The sequence below is a fragment of the Lolium rigidum genome, chromosome 6 (genome assembly GCF_022539505.1).
Source record: "Lolium rigidum isolate FL_2022 chromosome 6, APGP_CSIRO_Lrig_0.1, whole genome shotgun sequence".
Taxonomy (NCBI): domain Eukaryota; kingdom Viridiplantae; phylum Streptophyta; class Magnoliopsida; order Poales; family Poaceae; genus Lolium; species Lolium rigidum.
In genome coordinates, this window is record NC_061513.1 from 80,522,290 (window position 1) to 80,543,060 (window position 20,771).

The following is a 20,771-nucleotide window of genomic DNA, read 5'->3' on the forward strand; positions in this document are numbered from 1 at the left end:
AATGAGAGATTAGGGGGTATCGCTAGCAATTGACAACAAACTGAAGGAGATGAATCCAGGGTCATTAGAAGATAGAGGAAGGCGTTGGATGAGGATTGGAGAATCTCCTGATTCTTAGAACTTTGTTGTGAGTTGTGTTTTCATACCCTGTTCTGTTTTTTCTATGCTATTCATCAAAGCCTTCGGTCTTCTTATCTTTGGAACTTCTGGGATCTGGGTGTTTGTTGATAGGTCTTGTTGTCTGTCCTTGGTTATGTTATGCATGGCATATATAGAACTTTCAAGTGTTGTTGACATGCATCATTGTTAGTAGCACGTGCCCTGTTGAATTCCTATCTGCCCCACGCAATGAAAGGAATTCCATTTGAACTTTTGAGTGTGCGTTGATATGCATCAATGTTGGTTTATGAAATCAACCCAACTGCGCTGACGAGAAAAAAATGCAAAGACTAGAAACGGCGCGACAAGGCGTGCCAGGTCCTTCTAGTAAGTTCTCAGGCATGACCATCCAAAGCTACTCTAGATAACAAAGCGCTGACATAAGTAATAAACCACTGAGATAATCTCTGAATATAGATAAATTGAAAAGTTTGTTCCTCTCCGACTATATTGGAGACAAGCCATCTTCCAGATTCTACATTTTTTCGAAATGGGGTATATCCCCAGCCTCTGCATCAAGCGATGCATACGGCTTCCAACCATAATCAGAGTAGCAAGAGTCCAACCATGCCTCAAGCTAACACTTCTCTCGACGAATGATGTAGACCATCATCTTCAGCGCCTCCTTGTTCTCCATCAGTTTGAAGAGACACAGATCATCTTCCCGTAGGCTGTTGCCGCGGGCGAAAGACGCCCATCCTTTCATAATCATCGTGCGATCACTCATTCGCCGCAGCTCCGTGTACCACGTCCTGTTCTTCCCCTCCCGTTGAAGCACCAAACTGATAACATTCCTCTTTCCGTGCCCAGTAGCGTACTTCTTTTCAATATACCTTGACACGTACCGCGTGCCAAAGCCCTATTTATATGCATCGCACGCAGGGTGTTAGTGACACAGATGCAGATACACAATTAGCAAAATCTGTGAATACGTATTGTACCCAGGAACACACATGCAGTTTAGGAACTGATAGGCCACTACAGAACATAGAGATATTAAGATGTTCTCGAGCTTACTAGGTAGATGCCAGAATTTCTGCGACGCACATTGGACCCGCTCATGATCGCGACGTAAATTGGCAGTGCTGACTCGATGGCTTCAACTTTCTCCACCACTTTCATCTCCTGCGCTTCCGTTAGAGTTTGTCTGTCTGACAGCATGAAGAGAGGCTCAAAAGATCCCTCGGAATTGTCAGAGGATCCATGGTCTTCAGATCCCGGTGATGAGATCTCTTCACCTGTTTACTCAAATAATCAGACACAAAGGATGCGCATTGAAATATGACACATGAACTTTAGCATCCGTGATAGTATCTTTTGTGCGGTGTGTGTCATACCATCAGAAGCTGCTTCCTCCTTTACACGAGCTGTCAAGTCATTTGCTTGTGTCCTTCTGTGGTTACCGGTTCTTCCTCCAGGGGAATGACCAATGCTCTCTCTGTGAAGTAGATGGACCATTATTGTGAATCTGCTTGCCTTAACCTGTGTCATTGGTTGAAAGATGCAGACATCTCCTTCTCGAACACTGTTGTCACGGACAAAGTTGCCCAAGCATAGGTTGCTCCGACCATCAGGCTTGACGCGCAAATTGCACTGCCAATCCTTGCTCTTCCTAGGAACCTGGAGTGTGATAGTTTGGCTTTCGCGTGGAAAGTGCACGAGTGCGTAGTCCTTCCGTATTACCTGAAAAGGGACATGATGGTATTGTGGACCTACTTTATCTGATAAAAGAAAGTGCAGAAGACTGCCACAACTTACAAGGCTAAATGTTTCAATACACATGACAGGATTGTTAAAAAAAAGGCAATGCTCTTACTGTTTCAATTATGAATGTGTTTTGTTGCAAAAGTATCTTTCAGAGATTTGTCACAGTTCGAACCACACGACTGTAGTTCCAAACTGTATCAAATTATGAAATGTACCTACCCTGTTCATACAAATTTGGGTGTTAAAATTGACGTACCAGATCAGTATAAGGTTCTACATTAGTCTTCTTTATCAGCACAACAAGGACTTGGGTTTTAGGTTGAATTTCAGCGACAAGTGCACGTATTTTTGCTTTCTGTGCTACTGTAAGAACACATTGGCCTGATAAGACACAATCCTTAGGGAGCATCTGAAGATCGTCCAACCCCAAAGACTCATCTTCAGATGGATTGTCTTCTGCATTATAAAAAAAATTGAGAGTACATGTAAGAGAGAGGTAAGTGGGCAACTGATTTAATTTGACAACACGGCTTAACCTGAAAATTCCTCAGAAGTAGTATAAGATAATGCAGCCATCTTTGCTGATTCACAATAATGGCATGAGCTTTTCTTTGGGCATCCATCTGATTCTGATCCTTCGGCTGATGAAGACTGGGTATTGCCATCACGTGAACTGCTCGAATTATCAACATAGCGATTCTTTGATGTTTTCATGTCAGAGGCAGTTTTCATTCCAGCACTGCAAAAGGCTTTCTCCTTACCGTTGGAATCAAAAATTGTAACCACAAAGTGAGCATTTCCAAGGTATTGAAACATCAAGGAATAATTTTCATCTATTTGATTGGCATCAACAAATTCTGCCCATCCAGACTTGAGGATTGTTCTGTTCATGCTCTTAGTGACTCTGACATCATATGTGTTGCCATCAGGTGCTTCTAATTTGATAGTTCCTGGGATCTTTCCTCCAAAATAGTTCACAAACCAGTGGGGTATGACCTGTAGCAAGCAGGAATGGGTTAAAAAGATAGAGAATGAGGTAGCGAAAAAACTCCACAAATTTCAGGAAACCCACTGAACAAGGAAAGACAGAACTAGCTCACCATGCTATGCATGAAGTTTCCATTAATATGTCTTATGAACCTCAGCTTGCTTTGGCAGAATTCACATGGATTGCTCATCGTGGATACGTCCTGTAAAATTGGGTCATATATTATGTCATGGGGCATTGTTCATTGTGCAAGTAATGATACCCAATAATCACTCAAGGTTCAAAACGATGCCCTATAATATTTCCAGAGTACAGAGAAAGTTTCTTTGTCTAGTCTAGCAAGAAGCTTTTTATTAAAGGAATACGGTATGGGGAAGCCCCTACAGCACTTCTTCAGCAAGAAAATATTGTGAACTCTACAAAACTAATGCTGCCCTGCAAACCTGCTGATTCTCATGTAAAATTAAAAAGAAAGCAAAATAAGAAGAGATGCTGCTGCCCAGCCGCACAGGTGTACAAGAAGAGAATATGCATGACTACATTGCAAACAAACAGAAACAACTGGGCAGAAGAAGCTCACTCGGGGATGGGGGGGGGGGTGCGAAGCCCCCTAGTGGCACAGACAAACACTCACTGATATAGTGAAGTTTTGATGATTGGCACCCGTGGTTTTTACGTATCTTTGTTGGACAGGGTTTTCCACGTTAAAACCTTGTGTCCCATGTGTGTGTTCTTGTTCGTTCTTCGTTATTTGCTTATTGTGACTATAACATTCTAAAGTAATCCTATAAGATTTAATTGGACACTTCTCATATTTGCAAGGCGTTAACAGCATGTATAGTATTATCTCTCCTGCCCAAGATTAACCATGTCACGTTAAACCTCCTTAATTCCCATGATTTACCAAAAACATTGGAGTGGCTAACTCCCAACACTGCAAATCAAATCAAAGATAGAAAGCCAGCCAATTTCCCAAAAATAGCTTGATCATGCGTGGAAAACTTGCAAGTAAAGTACTCCTTGTCTTTCTAGATAATGCTACTGTTATATCACTGCTTGAACCTAAAACTTCATGCCATATACTTCTAACCCACTCCAGAATTATTCTTCTAAAAAAAGAGGCCAAACACCTGTCCTCTGCATCAGTCGATCAACTGCATCAACATGCAGTCATTTATTCTAACCCATTTCAGAATTCAGATGTGTCTAGGTCTAGGTCCATAAATGATATCAACTAGCAGCGCTACTTTGAGAAATTACATTGCTGCGACGCCAACTGAATAAACTAAAATGGATGTGCAGGGTGGGCAGAAAAGTAACCAGAGAGCTTCACTGTATCAGCCAATTTGTTAAGTGTACATCTATTATCGGCCAATGAAAACCACACTGGATAAAGTGAGAACAATAAAACAACCAACTAGGAAATTTTCATGACCCAAATAAAATGATACAACCAATAGAAACTAAGTAAGAAAGCAATGCTCACATCACTTCATAGAAAAATAGCAGAATAAACAAGTATTGCTTCTCATATTCTCACATTTTCAACTAAAACACTGGCAAAGTGGCAAGTACTACCTCCGTTCTGAAAAATCTAATACTGCAAGAGAGCCAGTGTGAAATTTGTAATCACACAGCCTACACAAATTCTAAGACCATGGGTGGCTTCAGGACATTGCCGCATGCAATCTAGAAAAGTAAGCTAATAAGGGCGTGGGACAGGTGGAACCTATAGTACACATACGAATAATAGCATGGATTCTACAGAGTCAATCTATTGCCGAGTTGCCTGAAAAAAAATCGCTCACTTTTAGTGCAGACGTTGGATTTAAATCCAATGTTTTTATTTTTCACTTTGGCCGGCATGCAGACGGCGGAGACAATGCTAAAAAAGTGAGGATCCGAAGTTCCGAACAACTAAAAACCCTGAAGCTGCAAATACAAGCAAGCACTTGTTCAGGGTCAAAAAAAAAAAGATGGGAAATCGCCGCCACTGACGCAGATCATTTCCAGCATTTAATCGAACTAATCTGAAATCAAATCGGTGACATCACAAAAACCCCAGTCGAATCGCCAGAAAAACCCCAATCGGCTCACATGCCTCACCTGCACCAGAGGCTGTCTCGGTCTCTGCAGCGCCAGCGAGGAGGCGGAGAGCGGAGAGGCTTCGGGACGTACTATCGAGGTCGTCTCTGCAGCACCGGCGACGATAGGGATACTGGAGAGGGTTTCTGGAGAATCGAGGTGGTGGGAACTGGACAGGAACAGGATGTGCAGAAGGACTTGTGTACGAGGCCAGGAAAGAGAAGAAAGGCGGAAGATGCTGGTGAGACGTACGCCGGCGTGAATCGCCGGCGGCGTCGCTCCCTCTCGCTCCCTGTGTCAGGATCGGAAGGCGCGAGAAACAAAAAGTCGGGACGAAAATTTATGAAGCTTGGACTCGGCGGTGGTTCGGCTCCTTTCTTAGTTATTACTCCTAGAGTATTATTTACAGGTGAGCCTTGGACACTTTCTTTTGAGCGAAAATTTATAAAATCACTACAGACATCTTATTGTCAGTGGGACGAAAAAAATCCGAGGTAGAACGAACCTTGAATGATACAAATACAAAAATAGTTCTAAAACAATAATGATGATGTGGTTCAAACACAATCACTTAATACAATAAAAATAAAAATATATTTGATTATAAGTAGAACCTAAAAAAACACACCTATAATGCCAACTCAATGGAAAAAAATTACCTCTTTTTAAAAGAACTCTAATGTAATTGAACAATCAAGAAGTTTAGTTATCCCTCGTTCGACGCGCAACTCAGTCTTGTTTACCTTTGTTGACGGGCAATTTCTTTCAATTGTTAATGCCACCACTGGTGATGTCATCTTAATGAAGTGATAAAGCAGTCATGGAAAATATGATATGGCTTTCAAATATCTAGAAATCTCTAAAGTCTTTAATTCTATGAGTATAAATAATGAATAACTCGAGCTTATCTAGTATATAATAAAGTCCAGTCAATGATATATCTCTATAATACAAATAATGTATTCACATTGAATCTAGAACAGTAAATAATATATGTTTTTGGTTTGTAATCAATTTTGCGCAGTGTTTATTGAAACAAGTATAATTTTCTCACACGGAGTTCGTTTTTGACATATGACCACTCAAATTTTCAGAAAAAACACGCGCATCTAAGTGCATTAACCAAAAAATCATGGTAAGGCAGCTGCCCCACCTTGCCCTGTTGGGACCTTCGCTCCTGCTTATTGTTGATATGCACGTCACCTGGTACAGAAAGAATAGCGCCAAACCTATATCTAAGGGAGTACTTCTATCATTTATACATGTCTATGTTATTACAACCATAAGATAAAATAAGTAACCTCGCATAATAGAGAGCATAGGCTGCTGAGATCTTGGAATTGTCGCTTAATTTCTTCACCTTAGCCATAGCTAGTTTAACCATTCCGAGACCATTAAGTTGTAAAGAATCAACACGTGTAGATGTTAAAAATATACTATATACTAAGTCATGTAGCATGTGATTTTTCTCCGGTTTTTTTATCCCGTGGCAACTTTTGTGGGCGTGACACGTAAGTTTTCTGCGTTCTGAATCATTTGCGGCTTACTTTGTGGCAGTGTCGCACTGTGGTCCACTCGTGTGTCGGGTCCCGTCTGACTAGTGGTGGTCGGGTTGTTCGGGTCACCGCTTTCCCAGCTCCTTCGCCCTGGCCACCTCCTGACCGGTGTGGCCCGTTTGTCTGGGTCACATCTCTCCCCCCGCACCCCTCCTGGCCGGTGTGGCCCGCATGGAAGGAGATCAGTAGGGGTCCCCCTTGCAACTTCTTTTATCGAAATGGACACACCGTTCAAACCCTACAACATGGGCCCATGTTGATCCCCTTCCATGCGGGTCGGTCAGGGCGCCTCCCGAATTAGCGTATTAGCTGCATGTAGTCCCGGGGGTCTACATGTCGCTCGAGTGCGATGCTTCTGCTCTTAATTCGGGTTGTGGCAACGTCGTTCATCTTATAGGGTAATATGCATGACTCGTGGGGGTACGTGTCAATTGGCCTCAACGCGCGTGTCTACGCAGCGGTCTGCATGCACACTGTGTGGCCTTCACCTGCCCTATGGATGCGCCTTCCATAGCCACGTTGCCTCCATGGTGCCACATGCCACAGTCTATCGGGTAAACTATGCTATGTGTCGAGCTTTGTCTGTCTTGCTTTTGTCTGCGCTCGGGCTGCCAGCTACATAAGACTATTGTCCCTTCTTCGTCCTCCCCACTTTCCTTCGGTTCATCGTGCGCTCTCATTACCCCTTACCGTCGGCGGTTGTTGCCAGTCAGCTGCTGATAACCCCCAAGTGCAGGGGATCACCATAGTATAATTCGATAAGTATTTGAGTGTCAAACCCACGAGGAGCTGGAGGTAAACTGTCTATTCTCTAAATCTGTATTGTAAGGGTATATTGCCCCTATGTGTGGTTTTGGTAATTAATGACAACCCTTATGGACTAATATTTTCATTGAGTTTATATGAAGGAATATTCCATAGGTACTACTTGTAGTCCATGTGTTGGATTCAAGTATGGATACAATGAAGATAAAGATATACCTTGAGTATTGGCATCAATATCATCGATTTGAAGACATATATGTGATATGATCAAGAAGAAAAAATGAAGATGCATGGATTTCTTATGTGGAACTCAATATTAGCCATGATCTAGCTTATGTGTTAAACAATGAATGATCAAGATCTCGAGTGCTTGATTCCAAGTTAATAATTCAAGATATATATGGATCTAAGTCGGTGTCATGATAGTCTCATAAGTTGAGCTATGGTTGACTAAGATTTAGAGCATGCAAACAAATAAAGAGTTCTTTATACACCTCAAGATAATATGCTAGAGCATGAGCATATACAAGGTTGACCAATACAAAGAGCGAAGAATAGATTCAAGTTTGGTCAACACATGAAGCATAAAGAATGTGCCACATGAAGCCATGTGGTATGGTAAGCTTTGTCAATTATGCTTTATGAATTAACCCATCATATATATGCCCTTGTGTTGTCTATGTGAGTTAGGTATATTTTCATGGGCATGCATCAAAAGTGAGATCTCATATAGCCCATGAGAGGATGACGTCAAGTGGTGATCGTCATCAAGGTTGAGTTGAGCAAGTTCAAGTTGAGCACCACAAGAAAATCATATGCTTGAAGCTTGTCATCCATATTGTGATAATGGACATGTGAAGATGTGCATCAATGGAGATTTCCCATCATGGTGTATGGGGGAGCATTTGTGAGTCTTCACGAAGCAACAATGATCAAGCGAGGCATTCCGGCTTGAGTGGAGCTTGAAGAGTTATCATCAAGATCAAGCGGGATGCGCAAGGCAAAGGTATGGCCTTGCTACGTTTTCCTTTTACCGGTCTCAAGGTGGTTGTTGGGAGATCGGATTATAGGATAGATAGCCGCAATATCAAGAGGGGCTTTCGGTTGGGTAACTTGATCACATCGTCCTAGGGAGCTCAATCATTTGCATACTTTGCATATCCCTATTGCTTCTTGATATTTTCTCTGTGTGAGGTTCTTCACTTGTTGCTAGCTTTTCAACAAGCCCAAGTTCATCGAAAACGGAATCCGCATACATCTTCTATTGCGTTTTCGAGTTTGGACGTCTTTACCGTTTCTTAATGTTGGGAGACTCCCTCTCTAGAATCATCTAAATATATTTTGTGAGGAGTCTCAATATTTTTTTGGGGTTCTATATGTCGTTATCTTTCCAACAAAATTGGTTTCATGTCAATCGGAGTTCGGGAGCATTTTCTATTTTAAAAGAAAAAGAAAAAGGTTTTGGCCAGAAGCAATTTCCGGCCCACCGCACGGCGAGGCCGAGCCTGCCATCGGACCATCCGTGCGCACCGTTGATGCGTGCAGTTGACACACGTCCGTTGGGAACCCCAAGAGGAAGGTGTGATGCGTACAGTAGCAAGTTTTCCCTCAGTAAGAAACCAAGGTTATCGAACCACTAGGAGTCAAGGAAGCACGTGAAGGTTGTTGGTGGCGGAGTTTAGTGCGCGCAACACCAGGGATTCCGGCGCCAACGTGGAACCTGCACAACACAATCAAAGTACTTTGCCCCAACGTAACAGTGAGGTTGTCAATCTCACCGGCTTGCTGTAAACAAAGTATTAGATGTATAGTGTGGATGATGATGATTGTTTACGAAGAACAGTAAAGAACAATTGCAGTAGATTGTATTTCAGATGTAAAGAATGGACCGGGGTCCACAGTTCACTAGTGGTGTCTCTCCCATAAGATAAACGCATGTTGGGTGAACAAATTACAGTTGGGCAATTGATAAATAGAGAAGGCATAACAATGCACATACATATATCATGATGAGTACTATGAGATTTAATCAGGGCATTACGACAAAGTACATAGACCGCTATCCAGCATGCATCTATGCCTAAAAAGTCCACCTTCGAGGTTATCATCCGAATCCCTTCCAGTATTAAGTTGCAAACAATGGACAATTGCATTAAGTATGGTGCGTAATGTAATCAACACAAATATCCTTAGACAAAGCATTGATGTTTTATCCCTAGTGGCAACAGACACATCCACAACCTTAGAACTTTCCGTCACTCGTCCCGCATTCAATGGAGGCATGAACCCACTATCGAGCATAAATACTCCCTCTTGGAGTCACAAGTATCAACTTGGCCGAGCCTCTACTAGCAACGGAGAGCATGCAAGAACATAAACAACATATATGATAGATTGATAATCAACTTGACATAGTATTCAATATTCATCGGATCCCAACAAACACAACATGTAGGATTACAAATAGATGATCTTGATCATGATAGGCAGCTCACAAGATCTAACATGATAGCACAATGAGGAGAAGACAACCATCTAGCTACTGCTATGAACCCATAGTCCAGGGGTGAACTACTCACACATCGATCCGGAGGCGATCATGGCGATGAAGAGCCCTCCGGGAGATGATTCCCCTCTCCGGCAGGGTGCCGGAGGCGATCACCTGAATCCCCCGAGATGGGATTGGCGGCGGCAGCGTCTCTGGAAGGTTTTCCGTATCGTGGCTCTCGGTACTGGGGTATTCGCGACGAAGGCTTTAAGTAGGCGGAAGGGCGGAGTCGGGGGAGTCACGGGGGCCCCACACACTAGGGCCGCGCGGGCCCCCTCTAGGCCGCACCGCCCTAGTGTGGCGGCGCCCCGTGGCCCCACTTCGTATCTCCCTCGGTCTTCTGGAAGCTTCGTGGAAAATAGGCCCTGGGCGTTGATTTCGTCCAATTCCGAGAATATTTCCTTACTAGGATTTCTGAAATCAAAAACAGCAGAAAACAGCAACTGGCTCTTCGGCATCTCGTCAATAGGTTAGTGCCGGAAAATGCATAATAATGACATATAATGTGTATAAAACATGTGAGTATCATCATAAAAGTAGCATGGAATATAAGAAATTATAGATACGTTTGAGACGTATCAAGCATCCCCAAGCTTAGTTCCTACTCGCCCTCGAGTAGGTAAACGATAACAAAGATAATTTCTGAAGTGACATGCTATCATAATCTTGATCATACTATTGTAAAGCATATGAGATGAATGCAGCGATTCGAAGCAATGGTGAAGACAATGAGTAAACAACTGAATCATATAGCAAAGAATTTTCATGAATAATATTTTCAAGACAAGCATCAATAAGACTTGCATAAGAGTTACTCATAAAGCAATAGATTCAAAGTAAAGACATTGAAGCAACACAAAGGAAGATATAAGTTTCAGCAGTTGCTTTGAACTTCAACATGTATATCTCATGGATAATTGTCAACACAAAGTAATATAACAAGTACAATAGGTAAACATGTAAGAATCAATGCACACAGTTGATACAAGTGTTTGCTTCTAAGATACAAAAGAATAGGTAAACTGACTCAACAATAAAGTAGAAGATAGGCCCTTCACAGAGGGAAGCATGGATTACTATATTTGTGCTAGAGCTTTTCATTTTGAAAACATAGAAACAATTTTGTCAACGGTAGTAATAAAGCATATGTGTTATGTATAAGATATCCTATAAGTTGCAAGCCTCATGCATAGTATACCAATAGTGCTCGCACCTTGTCCTAATTAGCTTGGATTAACATGGATTATCATTGCATAGCATATGTTTCAACCAAGTGTCGAAAGGGGTACCTCTATGCCGCTCGTACAAAGGTCTAAGGAGAAAGCTCGCATTGGATTTCTCGCTTTTGGTTATTCTCAACTTAGACATCCATACCGGGACAACATAGACAACAGATAATGGACTCCTCTTTAATGCATAAGCATTCAACAACAGTTAAAATTCTCATAAGAGATTGATGATTAAATGTCCAAACTGAAACTTCCACCATGGATCATGGCTTTAGTTAGCGGCCCAATGTTCTTCTCTAACAATATGCATACTCAAACCATTTTATCATGAAAATCGCCCTTACTTCAGACAAGACGAACATGCATAGCAACTCACATGATATTCAACAAAGGTAAAAGTTGATGGCGTCCCAGAAACATGGTTACCGCTCAACAAGCAACTTATTAAGAAATAAGACACATAAGTACATATTCTTCACCACAATAGTTTTTAAGGCTATTTTTCCATGAGCTATATATTGCAAAGACAAAGGAATATAATTTTTAAAGGTAGCACTCAAGTAATTTACTTTGGAATGGCGGAGAAATACCATGTGGTAGGTAGGTATGGTGGACACAAATGGCATAGTGTTTGGCTCAAGGATTTGGATGCACGAGAAGAATTCCTCTCAATACAAGGCTAGGCTAGCAAGGTTGTTTGAAGCAAACTCAAGTATAAAACGGTGCAGCAAGACTCACATATGAACATATTGTAAGCATTATAAGACTTTACATCGTCTCCTTGTTGTTCAAACACCTTAACCAGAAAATATCTAGACTCTAGAGAAACTAATCATGCAAACCAGATTTTAACAAGATCTATGTAGTTCTTCATTAATGGGTGCAAAGTACATGATGCAAGAGCTTAAATATGATCTATATGAGCACAACAATTGCCAAGTATCAAATTATTCAAGACATTATACCATTTACCACATGCGGCATTTTCCGTTTCCAACCATATAACAATGAATGAGGTAGTTCAACTTTCGCAATGAACATTAAGAATAAAGCTAAGAACATATGTGTTCATACGAAACAGCGGAGCGTGTCTCTCTCCCAAACAAAGAATGCTAGGATCCGATTTTATTCAAACAAAAACAAAAATAAAAGCAAACAGACGCTCTAAGTAAAGCAAATAAGATGTGACGAAATAAAAATATAGTTTCACTAGAGGTGACCTGATAAGTTGTCGATGAAGAAGGGATGCCTTGGGCATCCCCAAGCTTAGATGCTTGAGTCTTCTTAAAATATGAAGGGATGAACCACGGGGGCATCCCCAAGCTTAGACTTTTCACTCTTCTTGATCATATTGTATCATCCTCCTCTCTTGACCCTTGAAAACTTCCTCCACACCAAACTCAAAACAACTCATTAGAGGGTTAGTGCATAATCAAAATTCATATATTCAGAGGTGACATAATCATTCTTAACACTTCTGGACATTGCACAAAGCTACTGAAAGTTAATGGAACAAAGAAATCCATCAAACATAGCAAAACAGGCAATGTGAAATAAAAGACATAATCTATCAAAACAGAACAGTCCGTAAAGACGAATTTTTTAGAGGCACCAGACTTGCTCAGATGAAAATGGCCAAATTGAATGAAAGTTGCGTACATATCTGAGGATCACGCACGTAAGTTGGCAGATTTTTCCGAGTTACCTACAGAGAATCCTACTCAAATTCGTGACAGCAAGAAATCTGTTCCTGCGCAGTAATCCAAATCTAGTATTGACTTTACTATCAAAGACTTTACTTGGCACAACAATGCAATAAAATAAAGATAAGGATAGGTTGCTACAGTAATAACAACTTCCAAGACTCAGATATAAAATAAAAGTGCAGAAGTAAAATAATGGGTTGTCTCCCATAAGCGCTTTTCTTTAACGCCTTTCAGCTAGGCGCAGAAAGTGTGAATCAAGTATTATCAAAAGATGAAGCATTGGCATTCTTACCAGAGGCTCTGCGCCTACCCTTCTTACTCTTATTCTTACTCTTTGGTTTAGGGAATATATGATTGCATCCAGGTATGGAGGAATTTAGAGTGCCTTTTTCCACATCTATGGTTACTCCAAAGAGCTTCAGCAGGGATCTTCCAAGTGTGATTTGTCCTGTGACATAGGCATCCCAAATGGGCCTGCCAAAGATAGTACCCGGGGTTTAATGAAGGCCCACTACCCGAAGAATAAGAAGGTTCGAGAGCCCAAGATATATTAAGGAAAGTAGAGTTGTAATAGGAAGTGTTGTTTGTAATCTGGCAGGATGAGTTAGAAACCGTCCCAAACTCTGTAACTTGTACAAAACGAAACCCTCGGCTCCACCTCTTATATAAAGGGGGAGTCGAGGGACGAGGAGATCATCGAATCATTGTTCACAAACCCTAGTTTTCGTAATCGTCGAGTATTTTTCGGCTGAAACCTTCGAGATCTACTTGCCCTCTACTTCTAACTAAACCCTAGCCTATAACCCGTAGGCATTGACAAGTTGATCCCTTGTCAATTGGCGCCGTCTGTGGGAATTAGAGGCGTAAGGATCTGATCTCGATGGCACGTTCAAGATCTTCGACATCGTCAACCGGAAGCAACACAATGGACCAAGGTAAACAGATCGCTGCTGGTCTTGTTGATTTTGTTCCTCACCCACCCTCCCGTTTGGATGCATATGCGTATCTGGCGGAGCCCATGGAGATGACGTTCGGAAGGTTTCACTTTCACGTCGAAAAGGAAGGATCGTATCGTGTCAAAATTCCGATTTCGTCGGGATCGTCGGCGGTTGATTCCGATTTTTCAAGCTATGCATCGTCAACCGAGTCAGGAGAAGAAGAAACTTCGGCAACACGTTACATCAGCACCAGAGCAAGAGAGAAACTCGCCAAGATCTTCGGCGACATGTCGTTTGAGTCATCTGCGGACTCATATATAAGCGATGGCTCAAGCGATGTCGACAGTTACGACTTCATCGACAAATCTATCACAGTGGGCAAGGTCTTCATCAATCTCAACAATGATGTCACCAAACCCAACATAGATCCGAGTACAAAATATCATCGGATTTATGCTATCGAAAATCAAGAGGAAACATCGGAGGCTTTCGACGATTTGGGTAATCCCTATGTTGATCCCTCGGATCTAAGGAGAGGTATGGGCACTAAATATGTCGGGCCCACACCACGTGTCGAGTTCAACTTCCACAAACAGCTCGGGATAGAGCCGCAAAAGCTTTAGATGGTTCGGAGCCAATGACGACAACGGCTACGGCTCAAGAACTGCAAGCTTATCAATATAGGCTCGCACGAACTGCCAGAGAAATAGAAAAACAGACAGCTGAGTTGAACAGGAGAAAGGAGGCAGCTTCTGCATCCAGCAGGAGAAGGGCAGATCTAAGTCGACAATCTAGAGTTTCGGATGATAGCCATAGGGAGGCTCGGAACAGAGGAAGATCAAGGTTACAACACATACCCGAAGCAGAAAGAGAGCACTTAGTTCAAAACCTCGACATGTCCTTTATGTCGATAGATACAAGAGGAAACATTATCCCTAAGACACCAGAAGCTGGGTATATGGCGACACAAGCTTACATCCTCGCATCTAGGCCACCCCCTGGTGATCCAAGGGAAACATTATACAATATGGCGTTAGCAGGGGTTGGAGCTATGGGGACAGCGTTTGTATCAACGCCTCCCGAAGGAACGGCAAGGCAAAATAGTCCACGACCTGCGGCGAGCAACGGCGGCAGTCCATGAAGGACCAAGTGGAGCAAGAGACACAGGAGCACAAGCAAGAGTCGATAGAGCAAGGCAAAGCAGAAGGGATCATCGGCAATCCCCGGAGCTTAACGACGAGGATATGTGCGGCCTGCCGTGCTTCACAAGGAGAGTACGAAAAACTCGAGTCCCTTCGGGATTTAAGTTGCCCGATCACTTCAAAAAATTTGACGGCTTGCAAGATCCAGAGGATTGGCTAGTTGATTACCTCGAGACGGTGAAGTTAACTGGAGGAACTAGGGCAACAGCCATGCAAAGTATTCAGGTGCACTTAAGTGGAGCCGCACTTAAGTATTCAGGTGCACTTAAGGAGGAGAAGTGGGCATCAAGCCGCACTTTGCGTCAGTTGCACATCCTCAAACCAACGGGCAGGTCGAGAAAGCCAATGGAATCATCTGCAATGGCATCAAGAAACGCCTGTTGGGACCATTAGAAAAAGCTCGACATACCTGGCCTGAAGAATTACCAAGTGTGTTGTGGAGCATCCGAACAACACCAAATACAGCGACACAAGAGACCCCGTTTTTCCTGGTCCATGGAGCGGAGGCAGTACTACCAATAGAAATAGAGCACGACTCCCCTAGAGTCACGGGGTATAATGAAGAAGCTTCAAGGACAGCATTGGAAGACGATGTAGACGCACTCGACGAAGCTCGAGACGAAGTATTATCAAGGGTAACCAAATACCAACAGGACCTGAAGAATTACCACAGTCGACGTTTGCGTCCAAGATCCTTTCAAGTGGGAGACTTAGTTCTTCGGCTCACGCAAAAAAGTCATGAAAAACTCGAGTCACCATGGCTTGGTCCCTATATCGTCACGGAAGTAATCGGAGGAGGAGCATACAGGATAAAGGATAAGAAGACAGGGGTGGAGGAGCAAAACCCCTGGAACGTGGCGCAACTCAGGCGGTTATACGCCTAGAGCTAAAATATAGTCCTTGTAAAACTTCAATGTACTGAAACGCCCACGAGTTTTCAGACGCACTCTTTTCCTTTTTCGGGGCACCGAGTGGGGCCGGGAAAGGTTTTTAATGAGGCGGGCTCGTGGTGCTGCAATATAATAAAGATAGTGTCAATATAACTTTTCTTTCTCGACATGCTCAAGTCTCCAACCCGACGAATTTCAATATAGTTCCTCGCATAAAGAAAAGCCTCGCCTTGGTATCAAAATACCTCGTGAGTCAATAAAAATACAAAATAGTACTAAATAAAAAAAGCTCGGGGGCCGATATTCGCCAAAATTACATATTATTGCCTTGGTTCAAAACCTCGCACTATACAAATACAGCGAATAGTCACCGAAAACACTCGGGGGCTAGAACAAATATAGAAATATGATGTTCGCTTCACAATATAATCACAATCACGATTTACAAGGAAGAATTAGCTACCAAAGGAAAAAATTAGTCCTGGTTCAATATATTGTCAAGGGTAATCCTGTCTTCTTCGGGAGCAGCACCAAGAAAATCAGCATAATGTCCATCTGCAAAAAAGTCGGCATCCATCCGAAGAAGGTCCTCAATCATTTCCTCAGCTATGGGTGAAACCTTCGTGTTAATACGGTCGACACCAACTCTTCGGCGCCGTACCTTTTCATGGACTCGCGCAACAACTTGGGTCAGATCAAGCTTTGAGTGGCAGATCTGAAGCATGATAAGAGCAAATGCGGCGCCGGCTACCGGTTGAGCTTTGACAAAGTCATGGATCCTGTGGGCATCCTTAAACTTTTCCATTAGCTCGAGAAGAGTCTTTGGTTGAACGTTTCGAGGAAACATGGAATTATAAACCATAGACAAGGTCTTGGTACAGAAGTCAAGGAAGTCGCGAGTTTGGGAGGCGCGATCCTGAAATCTGACAATTTGGCGGGTCCTCTCTGGGGTAGCCCAAAATAGAGAGCCATGATCAAGGGAAAGGTTAACAAGGAGGTTTGTCCTAGTATTTACCCTTTCCTCTTCAGCAACAGTATCAGTAAAGGAGCCTATGAACACAAAGAAACAGAAAACTTCAAGAGACGTAGAATGAAGACGGAAGATAGTGAGAACGAAACAAACATACCCGACATATCTGCACTGGCTTCATTCAGTATTTCGAGCATGAAATTTTCTCGAGTAGTTGCCTTTTCAGCCTCGGAAGCAGCAACCTCCCTGGCAGCCATGGCCTCGTGAGCTTGTTGAAGTGCAACTTTTTCGGCTTCAGATGACTTGCGAGACTTCTCCATCATCACAAGTGTTTGCTTCTTCGCATACTGAAGTTGTTGCCGAAGTTCATCCAATTCTTGCGGTAAAGAATCTTCGGCAGGTGTAGTACCAGCAAAAGCTCTCTTTAAGTGAGAAGAAGGCGAGATATTGGAAGGACCAGGAGCTGGAGCTGGCGTATAATTGTCAAAAATCAACTGGAAAAAAGAAAATATTTCGACATCAATCACCGAGTAAAGATAGGTTTCCATTCATTCCCATAATATATACATGTCTATTACAAAAGAAGGACCTCCTACAGACCTACGGAAGCAGTTATCGCCAAAGAACACTACGGCGACAACGCCAAAAGGAAGAAGTACGCTAAAAAGAAAAAGCAAAGAGGCATTCAACTAGACCTCCGGCCTTGATGAGCTAGGAGTTGAAGACGGCTTGATCCCGAGATAGGCCAGGATTTTCTTCGTATTGGGCTTAGCTGCCTTGATTAGCGACTTCCACTTCGATTGCTCTATCTGCTCAGTGTCGCTGATGACCCACAAGTATAGGGGATCGCAACAGTCTTCGAGGGAAGTAAAACCCAAATTTATTGATTCGACACAAGGGGAGGTAAAGAATACTTATAAGCCTTAACAACTGAGTTGTCAATTCAGCTGCACTCGGAAAAGCACTAGCAACGGGGGTGATGTGAAAGTAGCGGTGGTATGAGAGCAATAGTAACGAGTAACACAGCGAGCGAGTAATAGTGATATGAGAGCAATGGCACCGGAAAACGAGTTGACATGTAGAACAAGTATATGATGATGAAAAATGGACCGGGGTTCCCGACTATCTACACTAGTGGTAACTCTCCAATAACAAGTGTTGGGTGAACAAATTACGATCGGGCAATTGATAGGATTGAAATAGCATTAAGACAGAATATCAAGATCATTAATCATGTAGGCATGTTTTCCAATTATAGTCGTACGTGCTCGCAATGAGAAACTTGCACAACATCTTTTGTCCTACCAGCCGGTGGCAGCCGGGCCTCAAGGGAAACTATCTGGATATTAAGGTACTCCTTTTAATAGAGTACCGAAGCAAAGCATTAACACACCGTGAAAACATGTGATCCTCACATCACTACCATCCCCTCCGGTTGTCCCGATTTCGTCACTTCGGGGCCTTTGGTTCCGGACAGTGACATGTGCATACAACTTGTAGATACAATCTAAGCAATAAGTATAGAGCTCAAATCTAAGATCATGGCACTCGGGCCCTAGTGACAAGCATTAAGCATAACAAGATTGCAGCAACAATAACTTCATAAACTTTGTAGATAGACAATCATAATGTAACAATCCATCGGATCCCGACAAACACAACACCGATTACATCAGATGAATCTCAATCATGTAAGGCAGCTCATGAGATCATTGTATTGAACTACATAGGGGAGAGAATACCAACTAGCTACGGCTAGAACCCGTAGTCCATGGGGGAACTACTCACGGAGCATGATGGAGGCGGTGGCGTTGATGGAGATGGCTTCCGGGGCACTTCCCCGTCCCGGCAGGGTGCCGGAACGCAGTTCCGTCCCCCGAATTGGAGTTTCGCGACGGTGGCGGCGCCCACGGAGTCTTTCCGGAGTTTCGTCAATTGGTACTGCGTTTTTAGGTCGAAAGGGCTTTTATAGGCGAAGAGGCGGCGCAGGGGGGCACTCGGGGCGCCACACCCTAGGCCGGCGCGGCCTAGGCCTCGGCCCGCGCCGCCATGTGGTGTGGTGGCCCCCCGGCCCCTCTCCGAGTCTTCTTCGGTGTTCGGAGCCTTCCGGAGAAAATAGGAGGTTTGGCGTTGATTTCGTCCAATTCCGAGAATATTGCCCGAACAGCCTTTCCGGAACCAAAAACAGCAGAAAACGAGAACTGGCACTGTGGCATCTTGTTAATAGGTTAGTTCCGGAAAATGCATGAAAACATCATAAAGTGCAAGCAAAACATGTAAGTATTGTCATAAAACAAGCATGGAACGACAGAAATTATGGATACATCGGAGGCGTATCAGCATCCCCAAGCTTAGTTCCTGCTCGTCCCGAGCAGGTAAACGATAAAAAGAATAATTTCTGTAGTGACATGCTACTTACATAACCTTGATCATACTATTACAAAGCATATGAAATGAATGAAGTGACTCAAGGCAATGATCTATAGTTGCTAACAAGTAGATAACATATAGCAAAACTTTTCATGGAGAGTACTTTCAAGACAAGCATCAAAAGTCTTGCACAAGAGTTAACTCATAAAGCAATAAATTCAAAGTAAAGGCATCGAAGCAACACAAAGGAAGATATAAGTTTCAGCGGTTGCTTTCAACTTTCAACATGCATATCTCATGGATATTGTCAACATAAAGTAATATGATGAATGCAAATATGCAAGTATGTAAGAATCAATGCACAGTTAACACAAGTGTTTGCTTCTAAGGTGGGAGGAAGTAGGTAACTGACTCAACATAAAAGTAAAAGAATGGTCCTTCAAAGAGGAAAGCATCGATTGCTATATTTGTGCTAGAGCTTTAGTTTTGAAAACATAAAGAGAGCATAAAAAGTAAAATTTTGAGAGGTGTTTGTTGTTGTCAACGAATGGTAATGGGTACACTAACCCCCTTGCCAAACAAACCTTCAAAGAGCGGCTCCCATGAATTATTTTTATTTTTGGGTGGCACTCCTTCCAACCTTTCTTTCACAAACCATGGCTAACCGAATCCTCGGGTGCCTGCCAACAATCTCATACCATGAAGGAGTGCCTTTTTATTTTAGTTTAATTATGATGACACTCCTCCCAACCTTTGCTTACACAAGCCATGGCTAACCGAATCCTTCGGGTGCCGTCCAACAATCACAAACCATGGAGGAGTGTCTATTTAAGTCAGTTAATTCGGGACTGGGAATCCCATTGCCAGCTCTTTTTGCAAAATTATTGGATAAGCGGATGTGCCACTAGTCCGTTGGTGAAAGTTGCCCAACAAGAATGAAAGATAAACACCACATACTTCCTCATGAGCTATAAAACATTGACACAAATCAGAGATGATAAATTTTGAATTGTTTAAAGGTAGCACTCAAGCAATTTACTTTGGAATGGCGGGAAATACCACATAGTAGGTAGGTATGGTGGACACAAATGGCATAGTGGTCGGCTCAAGTATTTTGGATGCATGAGAAGTATTCCCTCCCGATACAAGGCTTAGGCTAGCAAGGCTATTTGAAGCAAACACAAGTATGAACCGGTACAACAAAACTTACATAAGAACATATTGCAAGCATTATAATACTCTACACTGTCTTCCTTGTTGCTCAAACACTTTTACCGAGAAAATATCTAGACCTTAAGAGAGATCAATTATGCAAACCAATTTTAACAAGCTCTACGAGTAGTTCTCCACTAATAGGCTTAGACTACATGAAAAAACTTAATCATGATCTACTTGAGAGCTCAAAACAATTGCCAAGTGTCAAATTATCCAAGACATATGAGGCATTTTCTTTTCCCAACCAAATAAAGATAAGTATTGTAGCTTCCAACTTTTATCATTGAACATTAAAAGTAAAACGAAGAACACATGTGTTCATATGAAAAAGCGGAGCGTGTCTCTCTCCCAAAAAGGATAGCTAGGATCCGAATTTATTCAAACACAAACAAAACGAAAATAAACACACAGACGCTCCAAGTAAAGCACATATGATGTGACCG

At 42.6% G+C, this 20,771-nt stretch overlaps 1 protein-coding gene across 1 annotated transcript in view; it reads right to left on the reverse strand.

Annotated features, from left to right (window-relative positions):
* Positions 1-736: 736 nt before the first annotated feature.
* Positions 737-20,771, reverse strand: part of LOC124662853 (B3 domain-containing protein Os03g0620400-like) — a 34,939-nt gene continuing 14,904 nt past the window's right edge. Inside the window, exons 3-8 of the mRNA XM_047200639.1 lie at positions 2,967-3,056; positions 2,403-2,862; positions 2,123-2,322; positions 1,497-1,842; positions 1,177-1,397; positions 737-1,018 (exon numbers count right to left, since the gene is read on the reverse strand). Of these exons, the coding sequence (XP_047056595.1) occupies positions 737-1,018; positions 1,177-1,397; positions 1,497-1,842; positions 2,123-2,322; positions 2,403-2,862; positions 2,967-3,056 (1,599 nt within the window). The remainder of the gene's footprint in view (positions 1,019-1,176; positions 1,398-1,496; positions 1,843-2,122; positions 2,323-2,402; positions 2,863-2,966; positions 3,057-20,771) is intronic.